Consider the following 22,360-nt stretch of genomic DNA (forward strand, 5'->3'; position numbering starts at 1 on the left):
AAAATTCCCTTGTCCTTTCTGGCAGGAAGAAGAGAAAAGGAACTATTTGGAAATAGAATAGAGCATTCTGTTTTTCACAGGTCCTGCCCTCAGGAGAAATGGCTTTACCAGAACCTAATCTGCTAGTGTTTCTTCAAAGCCTAACCAATCTGGGAGAAGGCGACTACCCAATTCAGGCCATTCTGGTCATTCTTTCCCACCTGTATGGAAGGAAATAAAAGTGAGAAGCAATGGTAAATTTCATGGTCTAGGGGCACAGGCTTACCAAGCGACTGAGATCAAATCGTAGGACTCTATTATCATGCTTTCTCTCTCCGCATAGCGTGCCATTACTTTACTCATGTCTATTTACTGCAGTTTCTTTTACCCAGTACATCATGTCCACTTTCCAACAAAAGGTTCACGGCATGCTGAAAGGCAAAGAGCAGTTTGAAGAGACGGAGCAGGCACCAGAACCAGACTCAGATGTGGCAGGGATGTTGGAATTATCAGATCAGGGAGTTTTTTTCAAACTATTCTGATGACTATGCTAAGAACGTTCACAGAAAAAGTAGATGCAAGAACAGATGCATAATGTAAGCAGAGAGGTGGAGATGCTAGGAAAGAATTAAAGAAAAATGCTAAGGAGAAGGAAAAAGAACTATAGCAGAAATGAAGATGGCCTCCCCTGGGGTAATTGGTAGAGTAGACAAGGCTAAGGAAAGAAACTCTGAGCTTGAGGATATGATAGTAATAACACTAAAAAGCAAAAAAGAAAAAAAAAGACTGAAAAATAAACCAGAACAGAGTATCCAAAAACTGTGGGGCACCTCAAAAAGTGGAACACCAGAAGAGAAGGAAGGAGGAAAAGAATGAAGCAATATTTGAAACAATGATAGACTGAGAATTTTCCCCAAATTAATGTCAGACAACAAACCACAAATTCAGGGAGCTTAGAGAACACCAAGCAAGATAAATGCAAAAAAAAAAAACAAAAAACAAAAAACAAAAGAAAGAAAGGAAAAACCAAACAAAACCTACACATTGACATATCCTTCGCAAACTCTACAAAAATGGAAGATAAAGAAAAAAAAATCTTGAAATAATCTAGAAGGTGAAAACCACCTCACCTATAGAGGAGTAAGAAGAATAAGATCTGATCTCTCCTCAACAAGCCAACAAGCAAGGAGAGCATAGTGAAATGATTCAAGTGTTGAGAAGAAAAAAAAAAAAAAAGCACAAACACCAACCTAGGATTGTACACTCTGCACAGTACTCTTCAAAAGTGAAGGAAAAATAATCGGTTAGACCACAAAAAATGGAAGGTATTTGTAGCAAGTAATCCTGCCTGGCAAGAAATGTTAAAGTGGAGTTCCTGAAGAAGTAAAATGATATGGGTCAGAAATTTGGATCTGTGTAAACAAAGAGTATCAGGATGAATAACTGAAAATAAAATTAAAACTTTTATTTTTCACATTCTTAATTGATCTAACTAATCAGTTTGTAACAATAATAGCAACAAGATTGTGTGTGGGGGTGTGTGTGTGCGCGCGCGCACATGAGGGTGCTCATGCGTATGTGTTTATGTATAAGTGAAATGAATGACAGTGTTGATACAAGGGACAGGTGGGGGAATTCGTAATAATTGACTATAATAAGGTCTATGTACTACTTGGGAAGAAGTATGGTGTTATTTGAAGGTATTCTTGGGACCAAGTGCAGCGGTGCATGCCTGTAATCCCAGCGACTCTGGGAGGCTAAGGCAGGATGATCACTTGCATCCAGGAGTTCAAGGTCAGCCTGAACAATATAGCAAGACTCTGTCTCAAAAAAAAAAAAAAACAAAAGTAGACTTGATTTATTTGTAAATGTATGTTGCAAACTCTAGGGTGATCACTAAGAAGAAAAAAAAAAGTAAAATTGATATGCTAATAGGGAAAATAGGATGACAGGATGTTCAACTAAAACCACAAAAGGTCCAGGAGCAATGGCACATGCCGGTGATCCCTGTGGAAGGCTGAGGTAGGAGACTGCAAGTTCAAAGCCAGCCTCAGTAACTTATCGAGCCCTATGCAACTTAGCAAGACTTTGTCTCAAAATAAAAAATAAAAAATGGCTGGTGATCGGGCTCCGTGGTTATGCGCCCCTGGGCTCAATCCTTGGCACAAAATAAACAAACAAAAACCCACAAAAGGCAGAAAAGTGTGGAAGACAAAGATAGGAACAAACAACAAGGTTAACAAATAGAAGACAGTAACAACTATGGTAGATATTAATTCAACTATTTCAATAATCACTTTAAATGATAGTGGTCTAGATACATCAATTAAAATTCAGATATCATCATAGTATATAAAAGCAACAAGACCCAACTAGATGTTGTCTACAAGAAACCCACTTTAAATATAGAGACATATATGTTTAAAGTAAAGGAATGGAGAAATATATACCATGCTAATACCAATCGGAAGAGAGTTGGAGTAGGGATATTGTTTTCAGAGCAGACTTTGGAGCAAGGAAAGTTTTGAAGGAAAAAAAAAAAGGAAACATACACTTAATATGTGCCTAACAATGGAGCATCAAAATATGTGAGAAAATAACTGATGAGACTTGCAAGGAGAAACATATGAATTCATTATTATGGCTGGAGACTTTAATGCCTCTCTATCAAAATGGGCAAATGCAGCAGGCAGAGCAGTAACTGCATAGTTGAAATCATCAGCACCATCAATCAATCAGATTTTGATCAAGAGGCTACTTGATCAAATCACAGCAGATTACACATTCTCCTCAACCTCACATGGGACAATCCCATAAGATATACCACATTCTGGGCCATAAATTCTCAACATTAGTAAACTTCAAAGAATAGAAATCATCATGTCTGCTCTCAGATCACAATTTAGAAATTCAAAAAATAGAAAGAGAATTGGAAAATCCCCCAATAGTTGAAGAATAAACAATACACTTTTGTTTTAAGAGATGGGAAGGTTTATCTGGTGCGCCTGGTTTCCTAGGTCTCAGTCCATAGAAGGTCAACTCCATGGCTGTGAGTCTGAGGTGAGGCAGAACATCATGGCGGAAAGGTGTGGAGGAGGAAAGCAGCTCAGGATATAGCAATTAGGAAGCAGAGAGAGAATAAACAATACACTTCTAAATAATGTGTGGTCAAAAAAACTTAAAAGAAAGAATGTAAATAGATTAAATGAGAATAAAATACAACTTGTCAAAATCTGTGCAAAGCATTGCTGGAATCTACAGCATTGAATGCATATATTGGAAAGAAAGAAGATCAAGAGTCACTAATATAAGCCCCTGCCTTAGGAAGTTCAAAGAAGAAGAGCAAATTAAATCCAAAGTAAGCAGAGGAAAAGGCAAATAAAAAAATAGAGCAAAAGTCAACGATATTAAAAATAGGAAAAGAATAGAGAAAAGCAGCAAGACCAAAAGCTGCTTCTTTGAAGAGATCGATAACATTGATAAACTTCTAGCCAAGTTAATAAAAAGAAAAGGAGAGAAAAGAAAACAAGACTTGCTATCAAAAATGAAAGATGTAATGTCAATATAGACACCATGAACACTAAAAGAACAATGAAAGTATGTTATGAATGACTCTGTGCCCTCAACTTTGATAATGTAGATGAAATGGACCAATTTCTTAAAAGACACAATCTGCTTAAACTAATTCAGGCCCTGTAATCCCAGAGATTCAGGAGGTTGAGGTAGGAAGATTGCAAGTTGAAGGCCTGCCTCAGCAACTTAGTGAGACCTTGTCTCAAAATAAAAAGGACTAGGAAATGTGGCTCAGTTGTACATGTGCTCCCAGATTCAATCCCTAGAATCATCAAAAATAAATTGGGGCTGGGGCTGTGGCCCAGCCATAACGCACTTGCTTGGCATGTGTGAGGCACTGGGTTTGATTCTCAGTTCCGCATATAAATAAATAAAAATAAAGGTCTATCAACAACTAAAAAAATTAAAAATACATAAGTAAATAAAATAAGATAAAACTAATTCAGAAAAAATAGATACTCTGAATAGGCCTATATCTGTTAAACAAATTGAATCAGTAATTGATACTTTCCAAAACAGAGTGCATGTTTGGCTTTTATGGATCCAAACATTTAAGGAGGAAATTATGCTAATTCTCTTTAATATGTTTCCAGAAGAGCAGAAGGAATACTTTCATACATATTCTGTGAGGCCAGTAGTACTCTAATACCAAAACCAGATGAAAATATTAAAAGAAAACTACAGACCAACATATCTTTTTTAAAAATAATTTTGTTTTATTTATTTTTTATGTGGTGCTTAGGATCGAACACAGTGCCTCACACATGCTAGGCAAGTGCTCTACCACTGAGCCACAATCCCAGCCCCAGACCAATGTATCTTATGAACATAGATGTGAAAATCTTCAACAAAATAGTAGCAAGTTTAATCCAACAATATATACAAAGAATTATAAACCCTGACCAAGTGGGATTTACCTCAAGTATGCACGTCTGACTTCACATTAATAAATCAATGAATGTAATCCATCACATCAACAAACTATTGAAGAAAAATTACATAATCATATTGATGCAGAAAAAGCATCTAATCAGACTCAACACCAATTCATGATTTAAAAAACAAAAACAACCCTTCATCAATACAGAAATAGAGGGCAACTTCCTTAATTCAGTAAAGAACATCTATAAAAACCCTGTAGTTGCCAGGTGTGGTGGTGCATGCCTGTAATCTCAGCAGCTCCAAAGGCTGAGGCTGGACAATCTGCAAGTTCGAGACCAGCCTTAGCAAATTAGCAAGGCACTAAGCAATTTAGTGAGACTCTGTGCCAAAATAAAATAAAAAATAAAAAGGGCTGGAGAGGACTGGGGCTATAGCTCAGTGGCAGAGCATTTGCCTAGCATGTGTGAAGCACTGGGTTCAGCACCACATTAAAATAAATAAATAAAATAAAGGCATGCTGTCTATTTACAACTATATTTTAAAAACTTAGGGGAAAACAAAGACTGGGAAATGTCTCGGTAACTAAGCATTCCTGGTACTCTCCCCAAAAACATGTGAAAGAAAGAAAAAAAATGAAACCCTACATCTAATGTCATTCTTTCTGGTGACATTAAGATCAGGAATAAGGCAAGGAGGTTCCCTCTCACCACTGTTTTGAACATCATACTAGAAGTTGCAGCTAATACCATAAGGAAACAAAAGGTACTGAGGAGGAAGAACTAAAGTTGCTTTTTGTCTACAGATAACATAATTGTCTATATAGAAAATCCAGATGAATTAACAAAACACTTTTGGAACTAATAATAGCAGGTTGGAGGATACAGATTAATGTACAAAAGATCATCATTTTCCTGTAAATCAGCAATGAGCAAGTGGAATTTGAACTTAAAAACACATTATCATTTACATTAGCACCCCCCAAAAATGAAATACTTAGGTACAAATCTAACAAAATATGTCAAGATCTATTATGAAGAAAACAATAACACTCTGATGAAATGAAGAAATAAATAAATGGGGAGAGATTCTATGTGCATGAATAGGAAGACTCAATACTACCAACATATTAGTTCTTCCAAACTTGATCTGTAGACTCAGCATCCCAAATTCCCAGCACATTATTTTATGGCTATGAAGAAACTGATTCTATAGATTATATGCAAAAAACCAAAGACCCAGAATAGCCAACTGAATATGGAAAAAGACACTATTGGACTTCAAGATTTCTATTTTTCTATAAAGTAACCAAGACACTGTGAAATTCACAAGAGAATAGGCTAAGAGATCAATGGAACAGAAGAGAGAGCCCAGAAATAGACTCAAATAAATATAGTCAATTGATCTTTGATCAAGGAGCAAAGGCAGTACAGAGGAGTAAAGATCGTCTTGTCAACATAGGCACTGAAAAAACTGGACATCACGAGACAGACCTTAAACTTCACAAAAAATCAACTCAAGTGGGCTGGGGATATAGCTCAGTAGGTAGAGTGCCTGCCTCACATTCACAAGGTCCTGGGTTCAATCCCCACACCACAAAAAGTCAACTCAAAATGGATGATAAACCCAAATATAAAACACACAATAGAACTCTTAGAAAAAAACATAGAAAACCTGCATGACCGTGTCTATGGCAATGCCTTTCTAGATGTGATATAGAAGGCATGATCCATGGACCGATGAGTTGGATTTATTAAATTAAATGTCAACAGAATGAGAAGACAAGTTGCAGACCGGGACGAATAGTTGCCAAAGATGCATCTAATCAAGGATTGCTATGCAAAACATACAAAGAACTCTTATAACTCCACAATAATATGATGAACAAATGAACAACTTGGTTAAACGTTGTACAAAAGAACTGGACAGACACCTCATTTGAGAAGAGATTAGGCAAATGGTCAGTGATGAAAAGATGTGCAACATCACACATCGGTAGGAAACTGAATATTAAAACAACGGTTACCGCTACGTTCCCATCAGAATGTCCCAAATCCAGAACACTGACACCCCCAAATGATGACAAGAACGTGGATCAATGGCAATTCTCATTCACTGCTGATGGGAAGGAAAATGTCGTGGCCACTTCGGAAGACAGTTTGGCAATTTTCTCCAAAACTAATACGGGTTCCCATGTGATCCAGCAATCACACTCTTGATCAAAGAATCAGTGGTTGCTAAGGACTGGGGGAGGGAGGAATAAATGAGCATGTCTCTGAGGATTTTTAAGACAGTGAGGCTGCTCTGTATGATAATGCAGTGGTGGATACATGTCATCAAGCATTTGCCTAAACCCATAGGATGTACAACACCCAGAGTGTTCCTTCAGGTAAGTATGGACTTCAGGTGATGAGGTGTCTATGTAGATTCATCAAGTCTAACAAATATCCCACTGGGGGTGGGTGTTGAGAGTAGGGGGTGTTTGTATGGGAGGAGGGAAGTGGGTATATGGGAACTCTGTGTACTTGCCTCTCAACTTTGCTGTGAACCTAAAAATTCTCAAAAAAAAAATACTTTATTAAAATAAAAAAGCAAGGTACTCAGTAATACATATGATGCAATCCCATTTATGTCTTAAATATTATATGATATTATTTTCAGACTGTGCATTTATCTTTTGTATGGCTACATTGGTGAACCCTGTTACCGTTGACCTTGAGGTTGAGGGAGAGGAGGGACACCTCCCCTTGCAGCTGTAGTCTGTCACATTTTAGTGTTCAACAGTGGTACTTATTCACCCGGCAAAAAGGAGCTGCTGCTAGGCCTGTGTCTCTGGGTTCTTCTTTCAAGGTCACATCAGAAGGTCATGTTGTCTGGCAATTTTAAAATATAAAGCTGTAGCACTCTGTGCCACATTGATTTATTCATTCGGTGAGTGTTTTTTTTTTCTGTGTGTGTGTGTGTGTGTGCTTGTCTGTGTCAGGCCCTGGGGTTCCAGGCATTCTGTCAGGTCCCAGGGTACTCATGGGACAAGGGCTTAGGGGTAGAATGGGGGTTTTTTTGGTTTATTTTCTCACAGAGCATTCTGCATAGTTTGGAAAAACTAACTGTGATTCCTTTTCCTCAGAGAAGCCGTGTGGAGACCCGCCTTCGTTCCCACACACCATCCTGCAGGGCCGTACGGGCTTGGAGATGGGGGATGAGCTGCTGTATGTGTGTGCCCCGGGGCCTGTTCCAGGCCAGCGAGAAATGGCCTTCACCTTGCTGTGCAACAGCTGTGGGGAGTGGTACGGCCTGGTGCAGGCCTGCGGGAAAGGTAAGCACCTGGGCTAGGCCACCCCACCTGCCACGCAGAGCCCAGGAGGAGCTAGCAGAGGGTCCTGTTCTGCTTGCTGGCTTCCTGCAGTGGGCTCCTTTTACACCGAGGTGTCTTAATAATAAGGTGTCTTATAAAGATGATTCAGATATTCTGCTGAGCTCTGGGCCTGGCAATATCTCTGCGTGGGCTTCCTGCAGCATTTTAAATGCAGCATCCCTACAACTGAGCTCTTCATCTTCCTTGCTGGGAGTAAAGGGTTAATGAAACCCCCTTGCTGGGCTCTGTGGCACACACCCGTAATCCCAGAGGCTCTGGAGGCTGAGGCAGGAGGATCTCGAGTTCAAAACCAGCCATAGCGAAAGTGAAGCAACTCAGTGAGACCCTGTCTCTAAATAAAATATAAAATAGGGCTGGGGGTGTTTGGCTCAGAGATTGAGTGCCCCTGAGTTTAATCCCTGGCACCCCCCAAAAATAAAAATTAAAATAAATAAAACCCGCTTTCTTGTCTAAGGATGGAATTGATCCTGGGTTAACTCCTTTGCTTATTTCCCTGAAAAACTGGTCAAGATGGAACAATAATTGTGGTACACAAGCTACATCACTTCTAATAAAAGTGACCTCCAAGGGGTAAACTGGGCTGGGCGGATTTTAATGAATACATGAAAAGGGAGCTCACCTCTGGGCTTCCCTGCATGTGGTGATTCTCACATCTGGATTTGACTCTTATGGGGACCCCAAGAACTATGGGGTGTTTACTACAAGAAATTGGGGTATTGGGGAGCTAGAGTTGTGGCTCAGTGGTAGAGCACTTGCCTTGCATGTGTGAGGCACTAGGTTTAATCCTCAGTATCACATAAAAATAAATAAACAAAATAAGATATTTGTCTTTCTACAACTAAATATATATATATATATATATATATATATATATATATATATATATATATATAAAGAAATTGGGATATTGTTTTTTGTGGGACTTCTAAAAGTGATGGATCTGGACTCATACATGTGAGTCCTGTCCCCTTGCACCTGAGCAATTATGAGGGACTGAGGGTGGTGGCTGGAGCAAGCAGACTATTCTAGGACAGCTGTGTGGACAGCTGTGCAGGCTTCTCCACTGGTGACAACTGCCTGCCCTGACCCGCCACCTTGCCTACCCTTTGGCCTGGAGCCTTCTGGTGCCAGGGGTGGCCTGCGGTAGTTGTGTGACTCTCAATAGTTACTTGAGACTAAAAAGAGTTCTAGTAGACTCTGAGCAACAAAAACCTGATCTAATTTCTCCAGATGTTCCAATTCCAAACCTAATCTGATTTCTCCAGATGTTCCAGGCCATCGTCACATTCCCAGGAGTCCCAGGTCTCTTCAGTCTTCTCTCTGCCCAACCCCTGGGGAACTTCCCCCGCAGCAGAGAGCACTATGTCCACATCACAGCAAGGCCTGGTCTTCCCACCCCTGTGGGGCCCAGCACCTACCAGGGACCTTGAGCAGCTCCCCTCTCCCCGCAGACCTGGACTCATGACTTCCGTGCCTGAGACCTCACGCCAGACCCTGAATTGTTCCCTGATGACAATGCCTTGCTGTCACCCAAGAGTCCTTCAGGGGTGGTCCCTCACCTCCCATAACACCTGAGTACCTCGTGGGGGCTGGTTCTTCAGAAGGGAATGATTCCAGTGCCACAACATTCCTGAAGGCCTAGGTAGGACAGCGTGTCCCTGCAGTGTCCTGCAGATGGGAGCTGCAGAGTGAACACCCGTCAGAGTTATCCAGGCCGTTCCCTAAAGCCAGGGTTTGCAGTCCTCACCGCTGTTTACCATCACAGTGTGGACACAGCAGCTTATCCAGTCTGCTGCTGGTGGACATTTAACTTGTTTTTATTTTGTGGCTGTCATGAGCTACATTGCAACGGTTTTGGGTGTGAACATTTTTCCGTTGGTTCCTAGGAGTGGAATTCCTGCCCACAGGGTATGTGTGTCTTAGTTTAAGCAGTTGCTGCCAAAAAGTTTTCTAAAGTATTTTTTTTTTAATATTTATTTTTTAGTTCTCGGAGGACACAACATCTTTGTTGGTATGTGGTGCTGAGGATCGAACCCGGGCCGCACGCATGCCAGGCGAGCGCGCTACCACTTGAGCCACATCCCCAGCCCTTCTAAAGTATTTTGATCAGTTAGCTGTCCCCCAGATATGTGTGAGGGCCCTTGTTCAGCATCCTCATTGACCTTGAGGATTGCCAACCTGGTGGCTGTTCTGTAGTAACTTTAGTCACAATGTTCATTTCTCTGCTGATAGTGAAGTTGAGGGCTCAGTAAGCATTAAAGTGTCCTCATATAAAATGTCCGTTTAAATACTTTTATTTTTTTTCTTGGGTACCAGGGATTGAACCTAGGATCACTTATCCACTGAGCCACATCCCCAGCTCTTTTCATATATATATAATTTATTATTAATTTATTAATTTTAATTAATTAGGTATATATGATAGCAGAATGCATTTTGATTCATTGTACCCAATTGCAGAACAACTTTTCATTTCCTCAGGTTGTACACCATATAGTATCACATCATATGTACAGTCACATATGTACCTAGGGTAATGATGTCCGTCTCATTCCACCGTATTTCCTGTCCCCCTTTTCGTATTTATTTTGAAATTTTATTTTGAATGCACAAAGTTACCTGAAGCCTAGATAAATTGCAGAGGCTGGCTTGGAATTTGCAATCCTCCTGCCTCAGCCTCAAGAGTTGCCACCACGCCCAGCTTGTTTAAGCACTTTGCCTGTTTTTCTAAAAATTTGAAATGATTATTCACATAAAATGTTCATAATTCATGTTTTAGAAATATTCCTTCCCATTTTGTAGCTTAGTTCTTTACTTTTGGAGTACCTTTTAATGATGTTTGTTGTTGAAATAGTCCATTTCACTACTTTTCAAACTCTGAGTGGATTATCATTTTTTTCCTAGTCATTGGCTGACTGATACTTTAGTAAAATGCAATAAAAAATGAATCACTATAAAAATAGATTCCAATCCCAGTGGCTCAGGAGGCTGAGGCAGGAGGATTGCAAGTTCAAAGCCAGCCTTAGCAATTTACCAAGTCTGAAAATTAAAAAAATAAAATAAAAAGGTCTGGGGATGTGGCTTAGTGTTGGTTAAACACCCCTGGGTTTACTCCCCAATACCCTGCCAAAAATACATTGCAATATAAAGGCAAATTTTTGTTACAGTAAATAGGCAAAAATCTCCTTCAAATTGCTACAAAAGTATCTCTATTCTTCCATCTCCCTTCTCTCCCCCTCTACCTAATCTAAAGTAACTCTATTTTTCCCTAGCCCCCCACAATAGCCGGAGAATATCATGCTAATAGAAATATCATGCCAAAAAAAAACAAACACTGAATGTTTTCTCTGATATCTGGATGCTAATTCACAAGAAGGATGGTTCGGGAAGCTAGGGAAGAGATTAGGTAGAGAAGGGAGAGGAGTGGGGTATGAGGGTAGGAAGGATAGTACAATGAATCAGACATTATCACCCTATGTGCATATATGACTGCATGACTACATCATGTACAACCAGAAAAAATGAGAAATTATACCCTATTTTTGTATAATGTGTCAAAGTGCACAAGTGCATTCTACTGTCAAGTAGAACAAATACAAAAAGAATAATTTGCTACAAAAGCTTCTAAAAACTGTCTCAGTGCATATACTTGCCTTATTGCACAGTGGTAGGAAAAAGTCACAGACTGGGACAAGCATTGGATATACACTTTGAGGAATCTTCTAGCAGCCTGCTCACCCTGGAATTATTAATTTCTCATGAGATGCAGAAGTTGCACCAGCCCATGTGCCACACCCCAGCCAAATGGGTTGTTTACTGGCCCCAGCAGAAGGAGAACTAAATGCAGGTTTTGTGTGTTAGAAATGGTGTTTATTTTCTCACTGCAATGCAGAGTTCCGAACGCTTTCAGCTGCTGAGCAAGGAAATCTGGCTTCTGCACTTGACTGAGTATACAGACGGTTACAGTTTTCATTGCTCTGTAATTGGACATTTAAAAGTCTCTTGTGTTATTCCAAGAAATCTCTATGTGCACGTATGCTGTAAGAATATGTTCAGCCGATATTTCACTACTTCCTATGTTTATCTATTCTAGTGAACATCAACATTTTTTAAAATTAGGGAATTGCTTCAAATTGGAGAAAGGTCATTTGGGGGAAGGGTCAGTGTTGGCTGCATCTGGGTTTGGATATTAACTAGCTGGTTGGCTCTTCATCTGTTCACTCATTTCACATCCCATCATTTGGCAGGATCCTCTGTGTTATGTGTACAAAGTTGAGTCAAACACTCCCAACCCTGATGGAAACACTAATAATTGGGTGCCTCAAAGGAGATGGTGAAGCAGAAGATGACCAGGTAGCAGGGAAAGCTGAAAATAGAGGTGTTGCCAAAGGTGACCTTCTAAAGAAGGCATGTTTCCTGAGAATTTAAAGAAATGGAAGTGAGAGTGTACATTGGCCTCACAGGGTGGTGAGGACAAGGGCCAAGGGCAAGCAACTCGCTCTCAAATTTCTACTGTTCATGAAAACAACTAGGGAAGACACGGAGAATATAACTAAATCAGGGGTCCAAGGAGGTTTGTGGGAATTTGTTTTCTTTTGTTTTCTTGCTTGATTAGTTGTTATCTTTAACATGATGTCTTTTTAAGAGACTTGAGCTTATTTAAATGATGATGGAAAGGATCGTAAGAGAAGTAGAGAATGAACAATCCTCTTCACTTTCCTGATCCTTAATTTGCTCTTACGAAAAAAACGAGTCCTTAGCCAGGTGCAGTGGCACACACCTGTAATCCCAGCTACTCTGCAGATAGAGGTAGGAAGATTGCAAGATTGAGGCTAGCCTCAGCAACTTAGGGAGGCCCTGTCTCAAGATAAAATAAAAGGGGGCGGGGATGTGATTCAGTGGTGGAGTATTCCTAGGTTCAATCCCCAGCACCATACATAGAAAAAAAAAAAAAGAAAGAAAGAAAAAAATGAGTACTGTTTATCACATGGTTACCCACATGGGGTTCCTGGGGTTCTTTTAGCCTTGACCGTTAATCTAAATGGGTAAGGACTCACTTTACCTGACATTTTCTCCCCTCTGTTGGTATTTCTCTAGCTTTGGACCTTAGAACCCTGGTCTGGATCTGACCATTTAGTCTTCTGTTCTGTGTCCAAATCCGCACATCTTCCTCTTGGATTTCCATTCCCAACTTGGCAGCAGGAAATGTCTGGCATACCTCTCTCGTGTACTCAGTATCTAACTATAATTGGTATTTGCTCTGATTACAGAAAAATCCGGATACTTTCTCCTTAAATATGTATGCCTCCGATTTCCATCCTGGATCTGGTTTCCTCTGGGCTGCTGGTCGTGCCATCCCATGTTCATCTTCAAAGCCATGTTTTCTCCTTGGCCACCAGCACCTTAGGAACAGTCTCTGTGCCTGGCCACATGATCCCAGGGTTGGCCTTTCCAAGGTGGCATTCGGAGCACTCTCCCACTCCCTGTTGTCATCTCACATTGTCTCCAACACCTCTGCTCTCTCCTGACCTCAGTACTTGGTGGTCCTGTGACCTTGGCCCCCTGGCTCCAGGTGAGGCCATTCATCCTGTCTGTGTGGTTGGAGTGGGAGAGAACAGCTGCAGTGACACTCAGGGACTCTTCCTCCATGATACACCCTTTGTTCCATCTGGAAAACTCCACAGGGCATCTGCCACCAAGTGTTAAGACTAACTCAGGCCACCAAGACTTTCCACCCCAAGTTCCATAAGTTCTGTGTGTGCTTCTGGTATAATATCAGGAAAGCAATTGTCACCAAGTCTAATGGCCCTCTACCAGCCCCGCCAACTCTGAGTCCATTAACAAATATAAATATACAGTCTTTCTTTTTTCCCTTCCCCAGTCTGACTCAGCCATGGAAATAAGACACATCCCCCAGTGAGGTACTGAGCAAAAAGCAATCCTAAACCAAACACTTGCTCCACACCATCTGGCTCAGGGTTTGGTTTGGTTTGGTTTCCCCTCTTTGTTTAAGGTTTATTAGCATACAGTAAACTGGACCTATCTGAGATAAAAAATTATCTGAGTTATGACAGATATCTATACCCATGAAACCACAACCAAAATCTAGAGCGTTCCCATTATCCCCAAGTCTCCTAACTATGATAGGAGTTATCCATACTTCATCTCATTTAATCTTCACAAGTCCCAAAGTAGAAATGGCTAGCTTCAATTTACAGATGGGAAAATTGAGGTCTATGAAGGTTCGGCCACTTGCCTGTCTCGTGGCTGGAAAGGCACAGGATTTGAACCAGAGATGTCTCAGTCCAGAGACTACATTGTATGGATGTGATTGCTCTGGGGCCTCAGGATGACACCCCCTTCAAGCTCACTGCCCTCTCAGTAAGTTCTTCTGCTCTATTCTCTCTCCTTTCTAAAGGCATTAACTTCGATTTCTGTTTTTCTCCATCTTTTGGACTTGATTTCCTTCATAGAATCATGCATGAGAGTGAAACCGAATTTAGAAGTTCCTTGTCAATCTTACCATATTTGTTCAGAGGCTTATTGAACCACTGGTTATTTCTGGTATGTCTGGTTGTCGTTTTTAAAATTACTATTTTTAAAGGCTGTGTAGCCAAGACCAGAGGGGGGAAAAAGAAGCTTCCCGAAATGCAATAACATGAAAAAGATAGGAAGTGGCAGCATGAAGAGAACCCCAGGGTTCTGGCCTCTGGCAGGTATATTTAGCACTCTAATAAGAAATGCAGACATTCAAATAGAGAACAAAACAGGGTGGAGGCTGGGCAAAACCAGACTAGATGGGGGGGAACATAGCAGTAGACATATAGGCGGAACAAGTCTAGAGATTCCTGTGTGTGTGTGTGTGTGTGTGTGTGTGTGTGTGTGTGTGTGTGTGTGTGTTTTGAGATGGCAACTTTATGTTGCCTAGATTGGTCTGGAACACCTGGGCTCAAGCAATCCTCCTGCCTCGGCCTCCCTAGGAGCTGGGTCTACAGGCACAGCCCATTGCCCTGGGTTCAAATCTACAGATTTAGACATAAGAACTATATGTAATGTAATCATACTGTGTATGGAATTCATACTAAATAGATAGATTTTAGCTGCTCCTGCTATAAATGCAAACCAAAAAAAGGTAACTGTGAGATGTTGGGTATGTTCATATTTGCTTCATTATAGTAACTGATTTACTATCTCTATGCATCCCATGATATTGTTTTGTACACTTTAAATATAAAAAAATAAATTTTCCTTAAAAAAATAAAAAAAGCCAGGGCTGGGGTTGTGGCTCAGTGGTAGAACACTTGCCAAGCACGCGTGAGATACTGGGTTTGATCTGGCACCACATAAAAATAAAGAAAATAAAGGTATTGTGTCCATCTACAACTAAGAAAATACTTTTTTAAAAATAGATTCACATATAGATGGCCAAATGATTTAAAAAAAAAAAATAAAGAACAAGCTGGCAGTGCACAGTTCAGCCTTCTCTATTCACTCCTGGTGTGTGTGTGTGTGTGTGTGTGTGTGTGTGTGTGTGTGTGTGTGTGTGTGTGTGTTTTACTGGGGACTCAACCCAAAGCCTCAGGTTTGTTCCTGATTTATATCTGTGTTCGCCTGTCTTCTAAAAGTAGCAGTCAAATATACATGCACAAATGAACCATCTGGATTCTGCCAGGGGAACCCACAAAGCTTACATTTCCTAGAATTGCTCGTCTAAATCAGAGGCCCCACGTTGTGTTAGCCCAGGTTTCCTAGGAGAGGGCCGGGAGGAGGGCTGAGAGCTTGCTGGGTGATTTGAGAGTGCAGACTCAGGAAAGCAGAGAGGAAGTGAGAGAAATAGCGTCTCCACAGGCAGAGTGCTGGGCCTCTTCATCTTAAGGGCAGAATTTGCATTTTGGTTGAAATTCAGTGAATAACAAAATTTCACTGTTTCCTATGAAGAGAAAAATAGGCTTGGGATGCTTTTCATGAGGAGGCTGTTTTGTAAACACTCAGTTGTCCTTGTTTTCATCCCAGGTCTTGGGAATGCTGGGACCTAGTGAGAACCTGCTTCTGAGCCAGGAGCTTGACCTGCAGACCTGGGGAGACAGGAAGAGCTTGACTCAGGGGCCCTGGGCTGCTGTCTGGGAGCGCTGTAGCCTCAGGGAGCAGAATCTCAGACAGACAGACAGACAGACACACACACACACACACACACACACAGCTCAGACTGACCTGGAAAGGGGCCAAGTGAAGCCAGGCCTGCCCACAGCCTGAGTGAGCTGACTTTTTCCAATTGGGCCAGAAGTTTCTCACACATGGAAGGGTGGGGTTGGAGACCATGGCTCATCTCCTACCCATATTCCAAGTGCTTTAAGACTTCACGACATAGTTAAGCTTGTGGGATAGATTACACAGGAGGGAAAATTAATCAGACATTACTTATGCCCAGTACTGGAACTCAAAGGTCACTTATTCACTTATCATTTTTTGCCTCCATCATTTAAAAAAATTATATATTTCCCTTGCTGATGGACTTCCAGACCGAATCAAGCTCTATAAAAACTCATATATTTACCTCTTCACTTCCTCATTTATTCGTTCAACAAGAATTTATGCAGTGTCTACTCCATACCATGTACCATGGGGATAGAAAGGCAGAGAGGACATGACTTGTTCTCAGGGAGTTCCTGGGCTAGAGGGGAATGGGGCAGCAAGAGCAGGGTGGCCTGGTCAGTACAAGGTGACAGAGATGACCCTGTTCTGCATGGATGGTGATGGATGGATGCTGCTCCCAGTCCTGGTTCATAACACATTGGTCCTAAATTGAGACCATGTAGTGTTCAAGTCTCAGGTACCATTAAAGTCCAGACTGGTTGTACCCTCTCATTTCATGTTGTGAAGTATCTCTCAAATATTTCTAGCCAATCCTGGTATTATCCATACTTTTCATTTTACCCATGAGAGTCTACTTCTCATATTTATGATGGTAGTTAATAGGCCATTTGTTTTACCAATAGACAGCCATTTCAGGTATTCAAGGTGCTAATTAGCAAAGCAAAGATTTTGTTCAAGATATGGGTAATCAAGCTGGATGTTGTGGCCCACACCTGTAATCCCAGCTACTTGGGAGACTGAAGCAGGAGGATCAGGAATTCCAAGCCATCCTGGGAAATTTAGAAAGACCTCATCTCAAAACAAAAAAAACCACATACACACACACACACACATATATATGTGGAGTTTCACTGCACGTGTATTCATATATGAACATAGGAAAGTTATGTCCGATTCATTCTACTGTCTTTCCTATTCCCATCCTCCCTCCCTTCCCTTCATTCCCTTTTGTCTAATCCAATGAACTTCTATTCTTTCCTCCCTCCTCTTTTTTTTATACCTTTATTTATTTATTTTATGTGGTGCTGAGAATCAAACCCAGTGCCTCACGCATGCAAGGCACATGCTCTAGCACTGAGCTACAATCCCAGCCCCTCTTCCTCTTCTTATTTTGTGCTAGCATCTGCACATCAGAGAGAACATTCGGCCTTTGATTTGGGGGATTGGCTGATTTCATTAAGCATGAGAGTCTCCAGTTCCACTCATTTACCAGCAATCCCATAATTTTATTCTTCTTTATGCTTTAGTAATATTCCATTATGCATATATACCACATTTTTTCATCTGTTGAAGGTACCTCAGTTGGTTCCATAGGTCAGCTATTGTGAACTGAGCTGCTATAAACATTGATGTGACTGTGTCACTATGGTATGCTGACTTTAACGGACTGTGAGTTCTTAATTGAAATGCCAGCAGCAACTAGTTCACAGTTGGACATAAGTAAGACATGCACAATAACACATGACATGCTATATTTTTTAAATATTTCAAAGTTCAGACTTCCTAAGAAGAATGAATGGCTACTATCAGCATAAATCTGAGTGACATCTAACAAAGCGTGGCTATTATTACATTTTATTTCCCTTCAAAGATTATCGCCATTGTTCTTTTCTACCAATGAACATGCTGAGGTGAAATTCTAGGCAAGTCTGATTTAATTTTTGTCATTACGTATGATTTGCCTGTTCTGTCTGGATATCAGTTGAATGCTTTCTCCATCCTTTCTCCATTCGGTTGCCAAATTCTGTGCCAGTTTGTCTTGGAACATGGTGTGCACTTTGGGTTGTTTATTTAAATTTTATTTCAGGGTAACTGAATGCAGAACATTTTAAAAATCAAAGGTTATAGAGCTCAACGAATTACCATATCATAAGCACACCCGGGTAATCGTCACCAAGGTTAAGAAGCAGAACATCGCCAGCAATCCAAGAACATTCCTGGTGCTCCCTTCCAGTCACAACCTCCCTGAGAATCACCACTTTGCACTTCTAAAACCATAAATTATGTTTTCCCTGCTTCTTGAAGTGTACAGTATGTTCTCTTGTGTATGGGTTCCTTTGCCCACTGTTATGTCTGTGAGATAACCACGTTCCAGGGAGCTGTAGTTCATTCTTTTCCTTTGCCATGATGTGGTCCATCCTCCTGTTGATGACTGTCTTCATTGATTCAAGTTTGAGACTATTACAAGAAGATTCTTGTAGTCTCTTGTGGCTTATGTTGTGTACATTCTTCTAGACTTTTGCATTTTCTGTAATTTTATTTATATGCTTAGGAGTGAAATTGCTGGATCAGAGGGTGTATGTACCCTCGACTTCAGTAGATAATGCCCAGCCAGTTTTCAAAATGATCATACAAATTTACACTTCTACCAGCAATGCGTAAAAGTTCCAGGAGCCTCACACCCCTAGTAATCATTGGCATTTTCAGTCTTGATTTTCCCCCCATTCTGATGGGTATATTTGTGGTATCATTTTATTTTAATTTCCTTGATTTTTTTTTTTTTTTTGCAGTGGGGAGGTACTGGGGACCAAACTCAGGGGCACTTGATCACTGAGCCACATTCCCAGCACTATTTTGTATTTTATTTAGAGACAAAGTCTCACTGAGTTGCTTAGCATCTTGCTGTTGCTGAGGCTGGCTTTGAACTTGCGATCCTCCTGCCTCAGCCTCCTGAGCCGCTGGGATTACAGGTGTGGGCCACTGTGCCCAGCAATTTCCTTGATTATTAATGCTGTTTAGACACTTTATCATATGTGTATTGTCTGCTTGAACATCTCATTTGAGAAATGCCTCTTCAGTACACTTGTCCGATTTTCTACTGGGTTGTCCGTTCATTTCACGGTTATTTGTGGAAGTTCTTTACATTATTCTGGATACCAGAACTTTCAGTGTTCTGTATGGTTGCAAGTGTCTTCTGTTAGGCAAGTTGCTTTTTCATATTCTTCATGGTACCTTTGATGAATAGAATTTAAATATAATTCTACTTATTAATCCTTTCTTTTTAAAATTTCTGATAAAAAACACACAGCAACAACAAAAAAATCTACCATCTTAACTATCTTTAAGTGTTCAAGTCAGTAGTGTTTCCTTCTTGTGAAAGAGTTCCAGAACTTTGTCATTTTATTTCTTAATTCTAAGATTTGACTTGTGTCAAATGCTTTTCTGAAGCTCCTTTTTACAAAAGTTAAACCAATTGTAAATTGCTGGGGTAAACCTAACTGGGCTTAATGTATTATCCTTTTAATATACTACTTAAGTCATTACCAACGTTAATGTATTACTGGATTCAATTTGTCAACACTGTATATGAGATTTTTGCATCTATATTTAGGGAGATTGATCACTGGAAGATTTTTAATATTGTTTACAGTGACACTTCTTTTTGGCTGTTGGTTATTTGGGTAAGAATTCTATTTACCCATGGACTACATCACTTTTGGCCTCTGCTAGGTTTACAAGGAGATGGTCTATTGCTCTTGACAGGGAGCTATAGTCGATGACCTGAAAAAAAAAGAAAATGGAATAAAACAGAATTATCTGTGGGTTCTTGATGGTTTGGTATTTTGGGGATTCAATGAGGCAATACATATTCCCTAGTAAAATAACACCTGGTAAGAGGCCTTATGATGCAGATTGTGCATGAGGTAATGGCTCTGAGTTCCAATCGGTGAAAACTTCCCAAGGAAAAATGATCTCGGAGAGTTTCTGTTTTCTGCCCTGCTCCATGATGAAGAGGACAGTTCTAGCTGAGAACACAGCGAGATTCATCCCCAACAGCAGAACATCCAGGAGATAACTGGCAAATGTATACTATTTTACAAAAATAATAATTTCTTCTGCAGTGTCACATAATACATAATTTTTAAATTGGTGCACAATAATTATATAGAATGGTGAGTTTCACTGTGGCATGATCCTACATGCATATAGCATAATATGGTTAATTTCACTCCCCAGTACTTCCCTTTACCTTCCCTCTCCCCTCTCCATGATTCCCTTTCTTTACACTCATGGTCTCCCTATATATATTCATGATGATTTTTACACCTCTGGTTTCCATGAATGAGAGAGAAAACATACAATACCATCTTTCTGAGTCTGGCGTATTTCACTTAACATGATATTCTCCAGTTCCAATCATTTTCCTGCAGGTGACATAATTTTGTTCTTCTATGTGGCTGAATAAAAACCCATTGTGTATACATACTACATTTTCTTTATCCATTCATTTGCTGATGGACACCTAGGCTGATACCGTAACTTGGCTATGTGAATTGTGCCACAATAAACATGGGTATGCATTCATCTCTAAAGTAGGCTGACTTTGATCATTTCAGATAAATACTGAGGAGTGGTATAGCTGGATCTATGGTAGTTCTTATGTTTAGTTTTTTGAGGACCCTCCAGATTGATTTCCATAGTTGCTGTACTAATTTACATTTTCATCAACAGTATATATGAGTTCCCTTTCCCCCATATCTTCACCAGTATTTATTATTTGTATTTTTGATGACTGCCATTCTGACTGGGGTGAGATGGAATCTCAGTGTAGTTTTGATTTGCATGTCCTTGGTGGCTACAGATGATGTAGTCAAAAAACTAAACATAATTGTTGGCAATTTGTACTTCTTTTGAAAAGTGTCTGTTTTGTTCCTTTTCCCATTTATTTACTGGGATATTTTTATCTTTTGGTTTGTTGTTTGTTTGTTTTGAGCTCTTTATCCATTCTGGATATTAATCCTGTGTCAGAAGAATAGTTGGTAAAGATTTTTCTCCCATTGTGTAGGCTGACTCTTTGATCTCCTGTTTCATTTGCTCTGCAAAAGCTTTTTAATTTGATGCTATTACATTTATTAATCCTTGATACTATTTCCTGAGCTAAAAGGACTCCTATTGAGGAAATGGTTGCCTGTACCTATATGTTGAAGTGTTTCCCCTATATTTTCTTTTAGTATTTGCAAAGCTTCTGGTCCTATACTTAGGTTTTTGGTCCATTTTGAATTGACTTTTGTACAGGGTGAGAGATAGGGATCTAATTTCAAGTATCTGATGACTATGGCTGCCTGGTTTTGTCTAGGTGTCTTCTATTCTATTCCATTGATCTATGTGTCTGTTGTATGCCAGGATCATTCTGTTTTGTTATTATGGCTCTGTAGTATAATTTGATGTCAGGTATTGCGCTGCCTCAAGCATTGTCTTTTTGTTCAGGATTGCTTTGGTCACTCTGGGTCTTTTTTTCCTCCATATGAATTTTAGGACTGGATTTTCTAATTCTATGAAGAATATCATTGGCATTTAATAGGGAATTGCATTGAATCTGTACATCACTTTTGGTAATATGGCCATTTTAGCAATATTAATTCTGCCAATCCACGAACATGGGAGATCTCCCCATTTTTTCAGTGTCTTCTTCAATTTCTTTTTTCAGCATTCTGTAATCTTTCTTGTCAAAGTTTTTCATCTCCTTGTTGTTTTTCTTAAGATATTGTGAGTGAAAATCATTTTCCTGATTTCTTTCTCAGGGTGTTCATTATTGGTATATAGAAAAGCTATTGTTTTTAACCTTTTTTTTTTTAATTAAAAGCAAATTGGATGTAGCAGATGTGGGGCAGAAAATGACCCTTCACATGTGAGGAGAGTCAAGTTTCTTTGCATTAAGAGTAAATTCTGATGAAAAGAATTCACCTCTCTGCCTTGTTATGATGAATCTACTAGTAATGAAGAGGAAGTTCTACTGCATGCCCTTTTAAATTGATAGAGGCCAAGGCACCAAGGAGAAGCTAGGAAGAAAATAGATGTTCTCAGCAAGTAAGGAAGTGTGTGTGTGTGTGTGTGTGTGTGTGTGTGTGTGTGTGTGGTTCTTGCCTGTGTGTATTTATAAGTGTTCAACTAGACCTTCAACAATGGCATCTTTTCAGAGGATCTTTGGGGCTTATGACAGACTACAGGTGCAAATAACGAATTCCTCATACTTTGGAAATGGTCACATAGTCCCTTTGTGTTTGGGAGACCACTGCTGGAAATAGGTCTTGTTGCCAAGCAGTTACGAGGCAGGGATGAAGAGAATCTCAGGGTCTGAGCTACTACAAACTTCCCCCCACCAGAATCATTTACTTTTTCAACTGGCTCAAGCATATCTATAGGAATGTCTGTAAGAAGTCAGGTACTATTCCACTCAGG

At 40.1% G+C, this 22,360-nt stretch overlaps 1 protein-coding gene across 1 annotated transcript in view; it reads left to right on the forward strand.

Moving 5' to 3' along the window:
* Susd5 (sushi domain containing 5) overlaps nt 1-22,360 on the forward strand; it is a 50,166-nt gene that overhangs the window by 20,883 nt on the left and 6,923 nt on the right. Inside the window, exon 4 of the mRNA XM_040289915.2 lies at nt 7,559-7,747. Within this exon, the coding sequence (XP_040145849.2) occupies nt 7,559-7,747 (189 nt within the window). The remainder of the gene's footprint in view (nt 1-7,558; nt 7,748-22,360) is intronic.

The sequence above is a fragment of the Ictidomys tridecemlineatus genome, chromosome 2, assembly GCF_052094955.1.
Source record: "Ictidomys tridecemlineatus isolate mIctTri1 chromosome 2, mIctTri1.hap1, whole genome shotgun sequence".
NCBI classification, from domain to species: Eukaryota; Metazoa; Chordata; class Mammalia; order Rodentia; family Sciuridae; genus Ictidomys; species Ictidomys tridecemlineatus.